This window comes from Callorhinchus milii, unplaced genomic scaffold (assembly GCF_018977255.1).
Source record: "Callorhinchus milii isolate IMCB2004 unplaced genomic scaffold, IMCB_Cmil_1.0 Scaffold37, whole genome shotgun sequence".
Lineage (NCBI taxonomy): Eukaryota > Metazoa > Chordata > Chondrichthyes > Chimaeriformes > Callorhinchidae > Callorhinchus > Callorhinchus milii.
Window position 1 is genome coordinate 354,402 of NW_024704778.1, and position 16,196 is coordinate 370,597.

General features: G+C 53.6%; 1 protein-coding gene across 1 annotated transcript in view; it reads right to left on the reverse strand.

Annotated features, from left to right (window-relative positions):
- The window catches only part of LOC103190321 (pyruvate carboxylase, mitochondrial), a 203,447-nt gene that overhangs the window by 22,226 nt on the left and 165,025 nt on the right, over positions 1-16,196 (reverse strand). Inside the window, exon 14 of the mRNA XM_042345251.1 lies at positions 6,799-7,020. Within this exon, the coding sequence (XP_042201185.1) occupies positions 6,799-7,020 (222 nt within the window). The remainder of the gene's footprint in view (positions 1-6,798; positions 7,021-16,196) is intronic.

Below are 16,196 nucleotides of genomic sequence, written 5' to 3' on the forward strand. Positions count from 1 at the left end.
GGGGGGGTCTCTAGGTTTGCTCTCTCACAGCTCTTTTACTCACTATGTTTCTCTCTATTTACACGAACGAGCTCAGCTTCCCTCTCTAACCTGGAAAACAAGTCAAGTCGTTCCTATCCGACACATCCTCTTATCTTCTCTTGTCTCAATCCCTTACCCTAACCCTCTCCACCCCCTGGAAAACCCCCTCCCTCACACACCCACCCGTCCCACCCACCCCAACAACACACGTCTCTACATCGGTGGAAAAAAAAAATACACCTGATTTTTAATCGAACGTCTACACAGTTTGACATCGGAAACTGCGGCTCCACGAGTTTAGCTAAAAAAATCATCTGAGGCTGAGTCACACTTAATACTTGTCAATAGCAACAGCCCGGACAGGTTTGTGTGTTATTAAAAAAGGGAGAGAACGAGAGTGAGAGAGTGAGGCTCACACACACAGACCCTCGGATGTTGGGGAAAGCCTTGGGGCTGGAGTTCGGGAGCAGTTGCCCTCCCGCCTTCACAGCTGCCTCATGAACGCCACCTCAGGGATTTTGCCCTCGGCCTGAAAGAGAGAAATTCAAACAGACAAAAAACAGAGAGAAAGCAAAAGGAAAAAAAACGATTGAGAGATCGAGGGGCGGAGAGGAGGGAGGGGGGGGAGAGAGAGGGAGGGGGTGGGGGAGAGAGGGGAGAGGGGGCATCAGCGTTTAGAGAAAATTCTGCTCATAATAATAGTAATAATAATAATACAGTAATAATAATAATAATCATCTTTGCATTTGATACAGCGCCTTATCGCGTCGTCTCAAAGTGCTTCACAGGTAACACTGTTTAAGTGGAGTGACTGTCTCTCTGGAGGGACGCTCCCTGCTGACCTAATTCCGGAGAGTATTAGGTGCAGGTTGGGGACAGCCAAGGCTTGGGGGGGGGGGGGGGGGAGGGGGAAGCCCAGAGTGTGCGTTGGGGTAACTCCTGGGGTCTAACCGGCTAAACCCACACAGCTCGGCCATCGAGAGAGAGGGAGGCTGTCGGCAAGCTTTCCCGCTGCTGTCCAGCGGACCCCCCTCCCCGCAGTTAGTTAGTTGGGGCTTTGGCTGTGGGGTTACAGGGCAGGGAGGATTCCTGCCCCAGTGACTGGTCGGCCCTTTCCAGGTCCTCCCGTGTCTGAGCCGGGCCGGGCCGCCATCAGCAGCGAGTGCCCTGGGACCCTGCGGCCCCTCCGGGCTCGGGAACCCGGGGGGCTCGAGACCCTCACAGAGTGGGGGGGGGGGGGAAGGGGGCTCGATCCCCACATTCCATGGGCAAACACGTCACCTTGGGTCAGTTCAGCTCCGAGCAGACCCCGATTACCTCCCCAGCCCACAAGGAGGACAGGAGGAGCAATGGAAAGCAAGTGATTTTTTTCACAGACACAGACTCTCACACACCCACAGACTCTCACACACACACACACACACACACACTCACACACACAGACTCTCACACACACCACACACACACAGATTCTCACACACACAGAGACACAGCTGCACAAACTAACCTTCAGTGTAGTGAAGACTTGCGCCGCCTGATTGAAGTCCCAGTCGTTATCTTGCAAACACCTGGACAAGGGCAGAGGGGTCAGCGACAGCTACAACAACACACTTACACAGCCCCCTTCACGTCAGGACGTCCCAAAGCGCTAACAAGCGGGTTCCCACTTATTGCTGGTAAACAGAGGCGTGTGTGTCTGTGTGTGTGTGTGTCTGTGGGGAGTAAGGAAACTTGCCTAAGGTTTCGCCCTGTCCCTGCCCGGCCAGGAATTGAACCTGGGTCCTCTCGCTTGTGAGGGGTCTAACCCCTGAGCTAGAAGGGCTGTGGCTTGCGAGGCGAGGGGTGTAACCCCTGAGCTACAGGGATTTCAGCTTTTATCGGGGTTTATGTGGCTCCATTGGGTTTCTATTTGCTGCTGGATATCGAGGCTTCTCGAAGACGTGATGAGGGTCTACATCAAACACAAGGATGATTATTGTTATTGTTATTAATGACCGTGTAGAGACAGGAAGCCGCTGAGAGCCACTCACTTCTGTGACCACTCGATGTTCATGCCGGACTGCAGAGAGAAGGCCTGGAGCATCTCCTGTTGGGGGGCAGCGAGGGTGGGCACTGGGCTGCTGGAGGGTGTGGGGGCCGGGGTGGCAAATGCCTTGCGGATCTCCTCTGTGGTGGCGTTTCTGATAAACAGCTGGTCATTCACGATACACAGCCTGAGGGAGAGAGAGGGGAGAGAGAGGGAGAGGGGGGAGTGGGAGAGAGAGGGAGAGGGGGAGTGTGAGAGAGGGAGAGGGGAAGAAAGAGGGAGTGGACGAACAGGAGAGAAATGCTAAATTCTCAGCGCATCTCTGCGGTGTTGTTAAATTAAAAAAATTAGCCCGAATTTTTTTGTGTGTGATGATCAGTGTGTGTGTGTGTGTCTATCTGTCTGTCTGCGCGCATGTGTGTGTCTGTGAGGGTATGTGTGTGTGTGTGCGCGTGTGTGTGTGTGCGCGCGTGTGTGTGTGTGTGTCTGTGAGGGTGTGTGTGTGTGTGCGCGTGTGTGTGCGCGCGCGTGTGTGTGTCTGTGAGGGTGTGTGTGTTTGATGTGTTCACCCTTGGAGCGCCAGCCTTACCCTGCGTTCTCAGCGGGCACAGCCACGAACACTCGTGAGAAGGCTCTCACAGAATCTCGCGATTTCCCGTCAACTAAAGAACAGAAACGAACAAAGAGAAAAACGTCACTTTCCAACCCCGGTAACTAACGGCTGGAACATAAATCACCAGGTAATCAGCGGCCCTTACCTTCCTTAAACACCCCGTACACCGAGAAACACAGTAGTGTGTGCTGAAAGGCAACAGACAAGTGGTTAGCTCACTGTCATGTCAATTCTACAGCCAATATCCGGACACACACACACACAGGGTCAGCCTTGCACTTAGAGCAGCGCCTTTCTTGTCAGGAGGACGTCTCAAAGTGCTTCACATTACATATTGTAAAATGTCGTGACTGTGCATTTGTGGGTGAAACACGGCAGCCAATTGTGCACAGCAGCGGCCAACGAACAGTCGTGGAGTGAGTGACCACATATTTTTTTCGAGGGATTATTACCCCCAGAAAGTGATCCTCCAATCGACTAACAGCCAGGTCCCCGCTGACTGCTGGGGAACAGGCGTGTGTGTGTCTGTCTGTGTGCGCGTGTGTGTATGTGTGTGGGAGTAAGGAAACTGCCCTACGGCTTTGCCCTGACCTGACCCTGCCCGGCGGGGAATTGAAACCGGGTCCTCTGGCTTGCAAGGTGAGCGACCTAACCCCCGAGCTACAGGGGCTGTGGGGTGCGAGGCGAGGGGTCTAACCCCTGAGCTACAGGGCTGTGGGGTGTGAGGGGAGGGGTCTGACCCCTGAGCTACAGGGCTGTGGGTGCGGGGCGAGGGTCTAACCCCTGAGCTGCAGGGCTGTGGGGCGAGGGGTGTAACCCCTGAGCTGCAGGGCTGTGGGGTGCGGGGCGGGGGGTGTAAGGGGTGTAACCCCTGAGCTGCAGGGCTGTGGGGTGCGGGGCGGGGGGTGTAACCCCTGAGCTACAGGGCTGTGGGGTGCGGGCGAGGGGTCTAACCCCTGAGCTACAGGGGGGCTCTTGGTTTGGGAACAGGCAGCGACACAAACAGACACAAACCACACACACTGGGAGGTGAACAAGTTGTGGCAAGTGAAGGAAATCAGGGAGAGAGACAGACGAGGAAATAAGACATTAGTGGACGAGGAAGAAAGAATTTAACCCCAATAACGACAGAGATTCACACATTTAGCAACAGCCGTCTGTCCCTTCACAACAATAACAACCCAACAACACACGGCATTCCCCCAGCGCCTGCCTTCCCCGTCAGGAGGGAGGACGGCCCAAGGCTCTGGACAGTCAGGGATTTGGACCCGAGCTGAACAGGGGGTTGGGATCAGGAGGGGGTGGAGGGCGGGGATGAGGGGCAGGGAGGTGGGCGGGGGGGGTGGGGGGTTGGAGGGTGACCGAAGGCGCAGTCGGTCGAAGAGGGTCTTGAGATGGCCTTGAAGAAGGGAGGGAGAGGGACTGTGGGATGGAGTTCCAGAGGGTGGGGGCAGAGAGGCGATGGTGGGGGGGGGGCGGCGAGGCGGGGGGACGTGGAGCAGGCGGAGCCCGCTGAGCGGAGGGAGAGTGGACAGGATGATATGGGGTTCAGCAGCTCCCAGAGGTAGGGAGGGGGGAGCCAGGCCACGGGGGGGCTGTGAAGGTGAGGAAGAAGACCTTGAACTCTACCCCCCCCCCCCCCCCCGACCCCGATAGCCACCGGCTTACCGTCTGTGTGCTGACGTCCAGCACGAAGGAAGCGATGTCGTGCTGGGTCTTGGGCAGGTCGTTCAGGAAGGCCACGACGTTCAGCCTGGTGTGCTTCAGCAGCTTGGAGCGCAGCGCTGTCAACAACCACAGCCTCAGCAACGAGACCCCCCCCGCATGGCAGCCCCTCGCGGCTGACCCCGCCCCGCCTCGCGGCTCCCAGACGCCTCAAAGCGCTTCGCAGGACACGCCGTGGGGTGTAGGGACTATGCGACTGTTTGCCCGTTGAGCTCTGGTCAGCGTGACCTCGGAGCGGAGATCGATGACCGGGGCCATGGCGGGAGTCGCAATGTCTATACGCTTGGTTTACATGGAGCCCGAGCCCGAGCCTGAGGAGCCCGAGCCCGAGGAGCCCGAGCCCGAGGAGCCCGAGCCCGAGGAGCCCGAGCCCGAGGAGCCCGAGCCCGAGGAGCCCGAGCCCGAGCCTGAGGAGCCTGAGCCCGAGCCCGAGGAGCCCGAGCCCGAGGAGCCCGAGCCCGAGGAGCCCGAGCCCGAGCCGGTTAGTAAGGTTATCAGCTGCTCAGCATGAGGTCAGCTTCACTGCTCAAACACTAATATCCATATGTAAAAGAAAAGGGTTAATCAGACAAAGAGGATATTAAACCTGACTCACTCTCTGCCCCTTATCTACACAGTATGTAGTTTGACTCTTATTTTAACACCACAGTCATTGAAAAGGACAAAAAGAGAGACTTATCAGTGGACGGACGGAGTGTGAGTGACAAATGATTTCAGTGGGACGAGCACTTTCGTAGCTTGAGTTAATAGGAATAAAATTAGAGTCTGTGTGAGCGGGATACTGCATTGTATGCCAGTGGTTTAAACGCTGAGGATTCTCCATTAAACAGGAATAAAAGCTTCTTCAAAGCTCCTCTTAAACTACTTAGTCTGTATATCAAAGGGATCACACGAGAAAAACAATCAAACCCACATTTACATTTCATAACCTTTTAGTACAAGTGCTGTCTAATTTCCATAAATTATACCCGTGTTAAGTCAGCGTAAATGTACTCAAACCTCTCTCCGTCTCTCTCTCTCTCTCTCTCTCTCATCGCAAGGTGAGGAGGAGGCATTTCCAAGTGATAATAATCCTTGCACTTGATACAGCACCTTATCAAAGCGCTTCGCAGGATACGCTGTAAAGTGTGTTTTGTGGGTGAAACGCCTCTCCATGCGGTAACTCCGGGCTGCTTCCCGTCTTCTGCCCACCCAGCCCGGCCCACCATCGGCGGGCGGGCATTCAGCCTCTCTGCCCCCATCCTTTGGAACTCCATCCCACAGTTCCTCTGACTCGCCCCCTCTCTTGAGCTGGGGGCTGGGGGCTGGGCTGGGGGCTGAGCTGGGCTGGGGGCTGAGCTGGGCTGGGGGCTGAGCTGGGGGCTGGGCTGGGGGCTGAGCTGGGGACTGGGCTGGGGGCTGAGCTGGGGGCTGAGCTAATAATAATAATAATAATCCTTGCATTTGATATAGCGCTTTTCACGTCGGGAGGACGTCCCAAAGCACTTCACAGAACACACTGTAAAGTGAATTGACTGTATATTTGTGGGCGAACGCGGCAGCCGATTGCGCACAGCAATGTCCCACAAACAGTCGTAGATTGAAAATGACCAATTTATTATTGTTTTTGGTTTTGGAGGGATTGTTATTAGGCTCTGTGTGGAGTAAGGAAACTTGCCCAAGGTTTCGCCCTCTGCCTGGAATTGAAGCGAGTGCTCTAACCACTGAGCTACAGGACTCCACAAAGCTGGGGCTGAGCTGGGGGGCTGAGCTGGGTTGGGGCTGAGCTGGGGCTGAGCTGGTTGGGGGAGGTGGGCTGAGCTGGGGCTGAGCTGGGCTGAGCTGGGGGCTGAGCTGAGCTGGGGGCTGAGCTGGGTTGGGGGCTGAGCTGGGTTGGGGGCTGAGCTGGGTTGGGGGCTGAGCTGGGGGCTGAGCTGGGGGCTGAGCTGGGCTGGGGGCTGAGCTGGGGCTGGGTTGGGGGCTGAGCTGGGCTGGGGGCTGAGCTGGGGGCTGAGCTGGGGACTGGAGGCTGAGCTGGGCTGGGGGCTGAGCTGGGCTGGGGCTTGGGCTGAGCTGGGGGCTGGGCTGGGGGCTGAGCTGGGGGCTGGGTTGGGGCTGAGCTGGGCTGGGGCTGAGTGGGGGCTGGTTGGGGGCTGAGCTGGGGGCTGAGCTGGGCTGGGGGCTGGGCTGGGGGCTGAGCTGGGGCTGAGCTGGCTGGGGGCTGAGCTGGGCTGGGGGCTTGGGCTGAGCTGGGGCTGGGCTGGGGGCTGAGCTGGGGCTGGGTTGGGGGCTGAGCTGGGGGCTGAGCTGGGCTGGGGGCTGAGCTGGGCTGGGGGCTGAGCTGGGGGCTGGGTTGGGGGCTGAGCTGGGCTGGGGGCTGGGTTGGGGGCTGAGCTGGGGGCTGAGCTGGGCTGGGGGCTGGACAGACACTCACCTCCCCAGTTCTCGATGCTGAAGAGCTTCTGGAAGTTGTGAGCTACGAAGGGGGAGATGTTCTTGAGGTCGTGCGTGCGGACGCGGGTGGCCAGGAGAGACTGATGGGCGTCCCTGAAGGTGGTGTCCATGAGCAGCAGACCCTGGTGTTGCTTCACGGCTTTCGCAAAGCCCTCCGGCCCCTCCCGCAGCAGCACGTCCCGCAACCCCAGAGGAGGGTCATCTGTAACCAGACCAGAGAGAGATCAGAGAGAGATCAGTGTAGCTCCCACACTAGAGTGGCCACACCATCATCATCATCGTTGTCGTCATCATCATCATCATCATAAGCCTTACATTGGATACAGAGCCTCAACAGGTCTCCCCGATGTCTCAAAGCGCTTCACTGGACACACTGTAAAGTGTAGTGACTGCATATTTTGTGGTCAAAACGCGGCAGCCAACTGTGCCCAGCGACGTCCCCACAAAGGTGGATCACATTTTTAAAACTTTGATTGATTGATTGGTTGACTGATTGGTTGACTGATTGATTGATTGGTTGACTGATTGATTGTTTTTGAAGCAATTGTTTCCCCGGAAAGGGATCCTCCAACAAGCGGGTTCCTACTGACTGCTGGGAAGACAACGGCGTGCGTGTGGATTCAGCAAGCTTGTCTAAGGTTTCGCTCTGACCGGGAAGCGAAGCCAGGACCTCTCGCTCTAACCACTACACTACAGGATTCTGTAACTATAAGCCTCTCCGTCAAACCTCTCTCCTCTTAAAGGGAACAGTCGGGCTGTCACGAGACCCGTCTGTCACCAGCAGTGTCCAGTCCCTTGGCTTGGACAGACCTCTTCAATGTCACGGCTATTTGATGGGATGTCACGTGTACAATGAGGGGAGATGACCGTAGCCACAGTCAAAGACGAAGGTCTTCAGGTGCGATCTGAAGATAGACAAGGAGGGGGCAGGGCGGAGGGACTGAGGGAGGGAGTTCCTGGGTCTCTGAACTGATAGGAAAGTTCAGTAAAAGCGCACAATTTTAGTGAATGTCTCATGATAATTAGTTCCACTAAAATCAACTGGAAAAACTCATAACAAGAATAATTGAAAACTAGGAGTTCAGTGTGAAACTTATTGAATTATTTACCGCTCTCGTTAAATCGCCATTTGTGGTGAACTTAATCAGAGATCCGTTTAAAGTGATAAAATACAGTTTGTTTCTCCATCTTTTTCTCAGATCTTTAACCCGTTGGAACACAGACAGTCACTGGGGGCAGGGAATCCTCCCTGTTAACCCCGCAAGCCAAAGCCCTAACTAGCGGGGAGGGGTGTCCTAGCTGGACAAGCAGCGGGAAAGCTTGGCCAGACAGCGCTCTCTCTCTCTCTCTCTCGATGGCCGAGCTGTGGGTTTAGCTGGTTAGTCTCCAGCAGTTACCCCAACGCACACTCTGGGCTCCCTTAAGCTCACAAAATACAGTAACGACACTTTACAGCATATTGTAAGCGCTTTGAGACGTCTCAATGACATGATAAGGCGCTATATTAAATGCAAGGGTTATTATTAAAACAGCCACATCTCTAAACTAAACAGAAATACACACACATACACACCGACACACAGCGACGCACACACAAACACACAGTTCTAGCCCTTCTCTCCTCACGCACACAGACACACACACACCAAACCTCCTGAAACATCTCTTTCTCTGGTGAACATCTTTATATGTCTTTGCTGATGTCTGTGCTCGGTGTCAGTGCATTTGTCAGACAATGTACGTTATTAGTGTCTTATTACTCTGAAACATCTCAAACTTTAATTACTGTCAACTGTACTGACTGGTGGAGGGTGAACATGGCAGTCAGTTTGTACAATTAAATCCCACAAACAGCAGTGAAGTAATGACTCATTTTTATCTGGGGGATTGTCGGCCAGGACCCCGGGGGGGAGAGAGAGAGAGAGAAACCTCCTTCTCTTTCCCCACAGCATTGTAACTCCAACATCCATCCAAAGGACTGACGCTCTGACAAAGCAACACTCCCCCCAGTAATGTGCTGGTGGGTCGGTCTAGACTGTGAACTCAAAGTCTCCGATAAGGGACCTGAACCCACAACCTCAAACAGGAATCCTGTAGCTCAGGGGTTAGAGCCCTCGCCTCGCAGGCCAGAGGACCCGGGTTTGATTCCCGGGCGGGTCAGGGTGAAGACTTGGGCAAGTTTCCTTACTCCACACACACATCACCTGTGTGTGGACACACCTGTGTCCCCGGCAGTCAGTGGGAACCCGCTTGTTAGTCGATTGGGGGATCACTTTCCGGGGGTAATAATCCCTTCAAAACAATAATAATAATAATAATGCGGTCACTCATCCCACGGCTGTTTGTGGGGACGTCGGTGGGCGCAACGGGCTGCCGCGTATCACCCACAAGATACAAAGTCACTCCACTTTACAGTGCATCCCAGGAAGCGCTCTGAGACGTCTGAAGGACGTGCTGAGCCTCTGTATGAAACGTCTCGGCGTGCGGAAGTTTACTGACTGGCTTGCCAGTGGGTGACGAGGATTCATTTTCTTGTTTACCAAAGGGCGGCTTCAGCCAGCCAGCCGTGAAGTTTCAAATCTCTGTGACAAATGAAGCTTGTGGTTCTCCAGTCCCCTCCACCTGCTGCTCACAGCCTGTGTTTATGCTGTTATTAGGGCAGCCGAGGAATTCTCAAACAGCCATTTCAGGGCTGTCAAACCGGCTTGTCCATAATCTGGTCAGATTGGTGCATCTGGATACAGCACAGCGTTTTATTTCACTTTAACCAAACCAGCCCCAATGCATTCAGCAGCCACTATAATAATCATTAATAATAATAATAATAGTAATCCTTGCATTTGATACAGCGCCTTATCACACGTTGCGATGTCTCAAAGCCAGTTGCACACGGCAATCGGTCACTCACTCCACAGCTCTTTACAGTGCATCCGTTGAAGCGCTTTGAGACGTACCAACGACGTGATAAGGCGCTGTATCAAATTCGAGGATTATTAGTATTACGGCCTTGGCAACGGGAGAGAGATTTTCCTTGAGCCACAGAGAGATTAGCCGCCTGCAGAGGGGAGCGTTTGGTGGCTGGGTGTATTGTTTATTGTATGAGCCGGTCGTGTGTCCCGGTATTGATGATACGAGTTGCACAAATTGCCTGATAAATTGCCTGTCAATATGCGATGCCATGTGTGCTGGTCGTGGCTGCTTGCCAGTCACAGCCTCGCCAGACGCAGAATTGAGTCCAGCCAGAAACATTATTACACTGAGAGGATATTAAAACACATCATCAATAACCGTGAACAGCTCCAGCGCAGCCCCAACAGGGAACACAGCCCCTCAGGCTCACAATACGAACAGAAGAAAGAAGACCGAGGTCCACCCAGGTCGACTTCCACCATCCGGGCGGTCGCTCGACATGTGGTGCCCCCAAACTGTGCACCGTATCTCCCCCCCGGGTGTTATTTCCTGACAGAAATCGATGGCATTTGTTCTTGAAAGAATCCACCCTCTCTCTGTCTCCCTCGGGAGCCCGTTCCATACATTTACGTTAGTGATAATAAAATTCCTCGCAACTTGACACAGCGCCTTGTCACGTCGTTGAGACATCTCAAAACGCCTCGCAGAATACACAGTAAAGTGCAGCGACTGAATATTTTGTGGGCGAAATGCAACAGCCAATTGGGCACAGCACCGTCCCGCAATTGCGGATTGAGCGACCACATTATTATTATTATTTCGAAGGGATTATTACCCCCGGAAAGTGATCCCCCAATCGACTAACCAAGTGGGTTCCTACTGACTGCTGGTAATCAGAGGCGCGTGTGTGTGTCTGTGTGCGTATGTGTGGAATGAGGAAATTTGCCGAAGGTTTTGTCCTGACCCGCCCGGGAATCGAATCCGGGTCCATTTGCTTGCGAGGCGAGGGGTCTAACCACTGAGCTACAGGATTCCACAACGAGACCTGTGCTGAACTGTGATTATTTCCCCAGTTATTAGGAGTATTCTGCTCAGTGAGCTGGAGAGAGCGAAGCCAAAACCCTCTTCTGCTTTTTCTGCTTCACAGTTGCCAGTTTTCTCCCTTTTCAGGTCTCAAAGGGAATGCAGAGGGAATGTAATGCGGATTTAAATACATCATTTCATTTTATAATTGTATTTAGAGGTTAAAATTGTCTTACTGTTATTTACAGAGGCAAAGGGATAAAGTTATCCGATAATAATTCTGACTCAGCTCCCAGGGAGAGAGATAAATAATAATCCTTGCATTCAATGCAGCGTCTTCCCTCATTGTTAAAATGTCTCAAAGTGATTCACCGGCACTGACTGTAAAGTAACATCATCATAACAATAATCCTTGCATTTGATATAGTGCCTTCTCACATCCTTGAGACGTCTCAAAGCGCTTCGCAGGATATAAAGTGAAGTGACTATATATTTTGTGAGTGAAATGCAGCAGCCAATTGCACACAGCAGTGACCCTCAAACAGTCATGGACTGAGCGACCAAATTATTATCATCATTTTTTTAAGGGATTATTACCCCTGGAAACTGGAATGTGATCCACCAATCGACTAATAACCGGGTTCCTACTGACTGCTGGTAAACAGAGCCGCGTGTGTGTGTGTGTGTGTAGTAAGGAAGCTTGCCTAAGGTTTTGCCCCGACCCGCCTGGGAATTGAACCCAGCCCCTCTCGCTTGCGATGCTAACCACAAGGCTGGGGGACTCCAGTTATAAACGCATTACAAAGGACAGTGCTAAGCGCCTCCTCAGCATCACCGATGGAAAGCCAGGCCGGGGGGAAGGATCTTCACTGAGATCTCTTGCCATTGACCTCTGGTGAACACATCTCAGAGAGAAACCAATTTGCTGGAGGAAGCGAGTGACTGGGGCTGAAAGGGAGACTTTAATTGCACAGCTAATAAGCAGCGCAGAGAAACAATCTCACGGTAAATCACAGCTTGTTTACTGGATTGTGTATTGTGTGGGGAGGCTGCTGGTGATGGCTGCAATCTCCCTCTCTCTCTCTCTCAGGACGCATCCCGCTTACCTAATAACAGGGAGTATTAAGGCCGGGTTGGCGAGAGCCAAGGCTTGTGGGGGGGTGGGGGGGGGGAGCCCAGAGTGTGCGTTGGGGTAACTGCTGGAGTCTAACCAGCTAAACCCACACACAGCTTGGTCATTGGGAGAGAGAGAGAGAGAGAGAGGGCGTTCTGGCCAAGCTTTCCCGCTGCTTGTCCAGCTCGGACCCCAACTCCCCGCTAGTTAGTTAGTTAGTTAGTTAGGGTTTGGCTTTCAGCCACAGTGCCCCAAAACTCTGGAACCCTCTTCCTCTATCCCTCCTCCTTGTCCCATCCTTCCCCATCTTCAGGTCGTGCCTAGGACCTTCCTACTCAACTGCGCCTGCGGTCACCTCCCCCCTCCCTCCCCGCCCCCCCCCCCCCCCGCCTCTGTCAAGCCCTCGGGGAGGCTGCCCTGGGTGAGGGGCGCTGTGTAAACCAGGCTGATGTGATTTGGCGTGTGGTGTGGGGGAGGATAAGGGTGAAATTTTGGATCAAATGCAACGGAATACGTGTGTCTGTGACAGAGGACGGACACAGGGTAATGAACACATCAGGGAGAGATGGCGGGGAGGGGGGGGGGAGTGGGGGGGGGGATGGCAAAAGGTTTGACTGGAATAAATGAAAGTGAAATGCGATTGTAATGGCTTTAGTTCCAGGTCATCACAATGCGGAACATGCAGCCTGGCACTTGCTCAGCAATCTCTTTCCTGTTTCTTTCCTTTAAAATAATAATAATAATAATAATAATAAGCCTTGCATTTGATACAGCGCCTTATCATGTCTTCGAGGCGTCTCATAGGAAACCTAATGTTTCCCGGGCGGGTCAGGGCGAAACCTTCAGCAGTTTCCATCCTCGACGCACACACACACACACACGAGCCTCTGTTTACCAGCAGCGAGTAATCAGTTGTAAGTCACCTTTACGGGGGGAGGGGGGGTAATAGTCCCATCAAAAAATGTGGTCACTCAAACCACGACTGTGTGTGGGACGTCGGTGTGTGCAATCGGCTGCCGCGTTTCGCCCACAAAATACAGTCACTACACTTTACAGTATATCTTGTGAAGCGCTTTGAGACGCCTCGACGATGTGATAAGGCTCTGTGTCAAAGGCCGGGATTATCATCACCATTGTTATGATGCGTGCTGTTTGCCAACTTCACCGCAACTCAAAAGCATGTCGATCGCTGCCAAGTGTAGTGACTGTGCCCCTGCAGGCAAAGGCAGTGGGTGCTAATTGTAGGGAGGGGGCCGGGAGAATCGAGTCTCACTGTTATACGTCCTCTCGAGAGACTGCTCTCTTTAACACCAGCTTCCTCCTCATTACGGTACACACGGAGTGTGAGGCGCGGGAGAGAGCCGTGTTCTGAGCAAAGCAATTATGTACTTTACATGAATAATGTAACACCAGACACTTGACTGAAACCTCCCTCTCCGCAGCTCACCGCCCGCTGTCGGACCCCCAACATGTGGCTCAGGTCTTCCTGTGCTCTGACTCTGAATCATCCCTTAACCCTCTCCCTCCCAGCCTCTCGCACAACAACAACGACAACGCCTTTCCCACAGGGCAGCCTTTCGGAGCCTGACGCCAAGCCGGGGGGCGGGGGGGGGGGGGTGGGGGGACCATAATAATAACCATCGCATTTGATATACGCTCAAAGCGCTTCACAGAGGGTAAGTGAGTTTGGGGAGTGAGTTTGTGGGACGCTGCCGTGCGCGATTGGCTGCCGTGTTTCGCCCACAGAATGCACAGTCACTACACTTTACAGTGCATTCTGTGAAGCGTGATCAGGCGCTGTAGCAAATGCAAGGATGTGCACACACGCACTGCGTAATACACGTGCGTGTAACGCACTCACACGCTCCCATATACGCCCACGTGCATATGTCAGCAGCTATATGTATTGAGAGAGAGAGAGAGGGAGAGATGTATAGCAAACGAGGGTTTGACACCACTACGAGCACTGAGATGTCAGGAAAGCACAGAGCTTTGCGCTTGTCGGGCAGCGTTTGTCTGGCAGCGAAGCTGGAGTGAAAATTCCAGCCAAGCATTTAAATGAAGTTACACATTGCTTGAGTTGTTGTTTTAGCCGCGAGTCGGGGTCAGTCAGCGCCACGGTCAGGGCTGGTGGCCGGTAAACAAACCATCTGGAACAACAGAACTAAACAAGCTCAGTGCTCACAGCGCTCGGCTCGCAGGCCAGAGGACTTGGGTTTGATTCCCGGGCGGGCAGAGAAACCTTCGGCAAGTTTCCTTACTCCGCACGCGCACACGTAGACACACACAGGCACACACGCACACACACAAACAGACACACACACACAGGCACAAACACGCGCACGCACGCACGCACACACACACACACACACACACACACGCTCCTCTGTTAACCGCTTGTTAGTCGGCTGGCGGATTGGTTTCCGGGCATAACAATCCCTTCAAAAATAAATGAAAGTAATTTGGACACTCGACCCACGGCTGTTTGTGCGACGCTGCTGTGCGCAATTGGCTGCCGCGTTTCGCCCACAAAATATAGTCAATTCACTTTACGGTGTATCCTGTGAAGCGCTTTGTGAGGTCTGGAAGACGTGATCAGGCGCTGTGTGAAATGCGAGGATTGTTATTTATTATTAACCAGGCCAGGAAACACAGAGGAGCGCTGACCCAACACATACAGACATGTCCAGGGCAGGAGGAGGCCATTCAGCCCCTCGAATCTGCACCCGTTCTCAGAGTGAGCCGTCCGCTCAATAATAATCCTGGCGTTTGACACAGCGTCTTATCACGTTGTCGGGGCGTCTCAAAGCGCTTCACAGGAGGCACTGTAAAGTGTAGCGACTGTGTATTTTTGCGGATGCAACGCGGCAGCCGATTGCACACAGCAGCGTCCCACAAACAGTCGCGGATTGAGTGACCACATTTATCTTTCGAAGGGATTGTTACCGCCGGAACGCCATCCGCCAATCGACTGACAACCGGGCTCCTACTTCCTGCTGGTAACCAGAGCCGTGTGTGCGCGTGTGGGGAGTGAGGAAAGATTTCGTTCTGCTGGGAATCGAACCCGCGCTCTCCCGCGTCCGAGCCGAGTGGGCTAACTACTGCACCGTGGGCCTCCACAATCAGAGGCCGACGAGAGTAAAAGGTCTGAACTAACTGAGGCCGAAGCAGGGAACTGGTAAGATGATAATATCCTCCGCGATATTATTCTCTTGGATTAAACTCATTCTGGTGCCAGAATACATTGAAAGCAACAGGTAGGAACCGACGGAAGAGAGGAGAAGATTAATGGTGTCAGCCGAGTGACTGTAATTATGTGCTAAGAACGTCTTTTCAACATAGTGTGTCTCGCTTCCGTGTGGTCCTGAGTTGAAACTCAACGGGTATAAATTAACCTCGACGTCGCAGCACGTGGGGTTTAAGGAGAGGCTTCAGCGGGGGAGCGAGCGCCAGCACAGACACGACGGATCAAACCTCCTTTGTGCTCGCTGCCCCGCCCTCCCTCTCACACGACTGAATGAAGTGCTCCCCTCTCTCAGGAAGGACACCACTTAAATACATTTATCTCCGATAGACAATGGAAACTGTGCGAATTAATTGCCTCGTTCCACTGCGTGCTCGCGTTCCGGAGCAGGTTATAGCAGCGGCTCAGGGAAGGGACTCACACGAGCTTCCCTGTCCTTACCTCGGAGCCTCCCTGCGCTGTGCGGCGCTTCTCATCTCACCGTACAAAGTCCCCAGCGGAGACTTTGAGGCTCAGAGGAGGTTTCAAGGCTGCGGAGTTCAGCTATTTCTACCGTTCTCAACCAGCACCGCTGGGAGCCCTGATTGACAGACTGACTGACGGCCGGAGGTCTCAAAAGCAGACGCACTGTAAGGTGCAGTGACTGTGCATTTTGCCTAATTGTGTCTCAGCGTTGAACCTCTTCTCCCTGTTTTGGACTCTGTTTTTTTTTTTGAAGGTGACAATAATAATCCTTGCACTTGACCCAGCGCCTTATCACGTCAATGAGACGTCTCAGAGCGCTTCACGGAATATGCTGCAAGGTGTAGTGACTGTGTATTCTGTGGGCGAAACGTGGCAGCCAATTGCGCACAGCAGTGCCCCACAACAGTCGTGGATTGAGTCAACAGTTTTTTTTGGATGGCTCATTAGTGACACTACATCCTGAAACTCTCTCCCTCTATCCCTCCCGCTGCCTTGCCCCCTCCTTTCCTTCCCCATCTTCAGGCCGCGCCTGAAGACCTTGCTCTCTGACCGCGCTTGCGGTCACCTCCCCCTCCCCCCGGGCTCGCTGTGCTGCTCAGGCACTGTCCCGCGCTCTGGGACG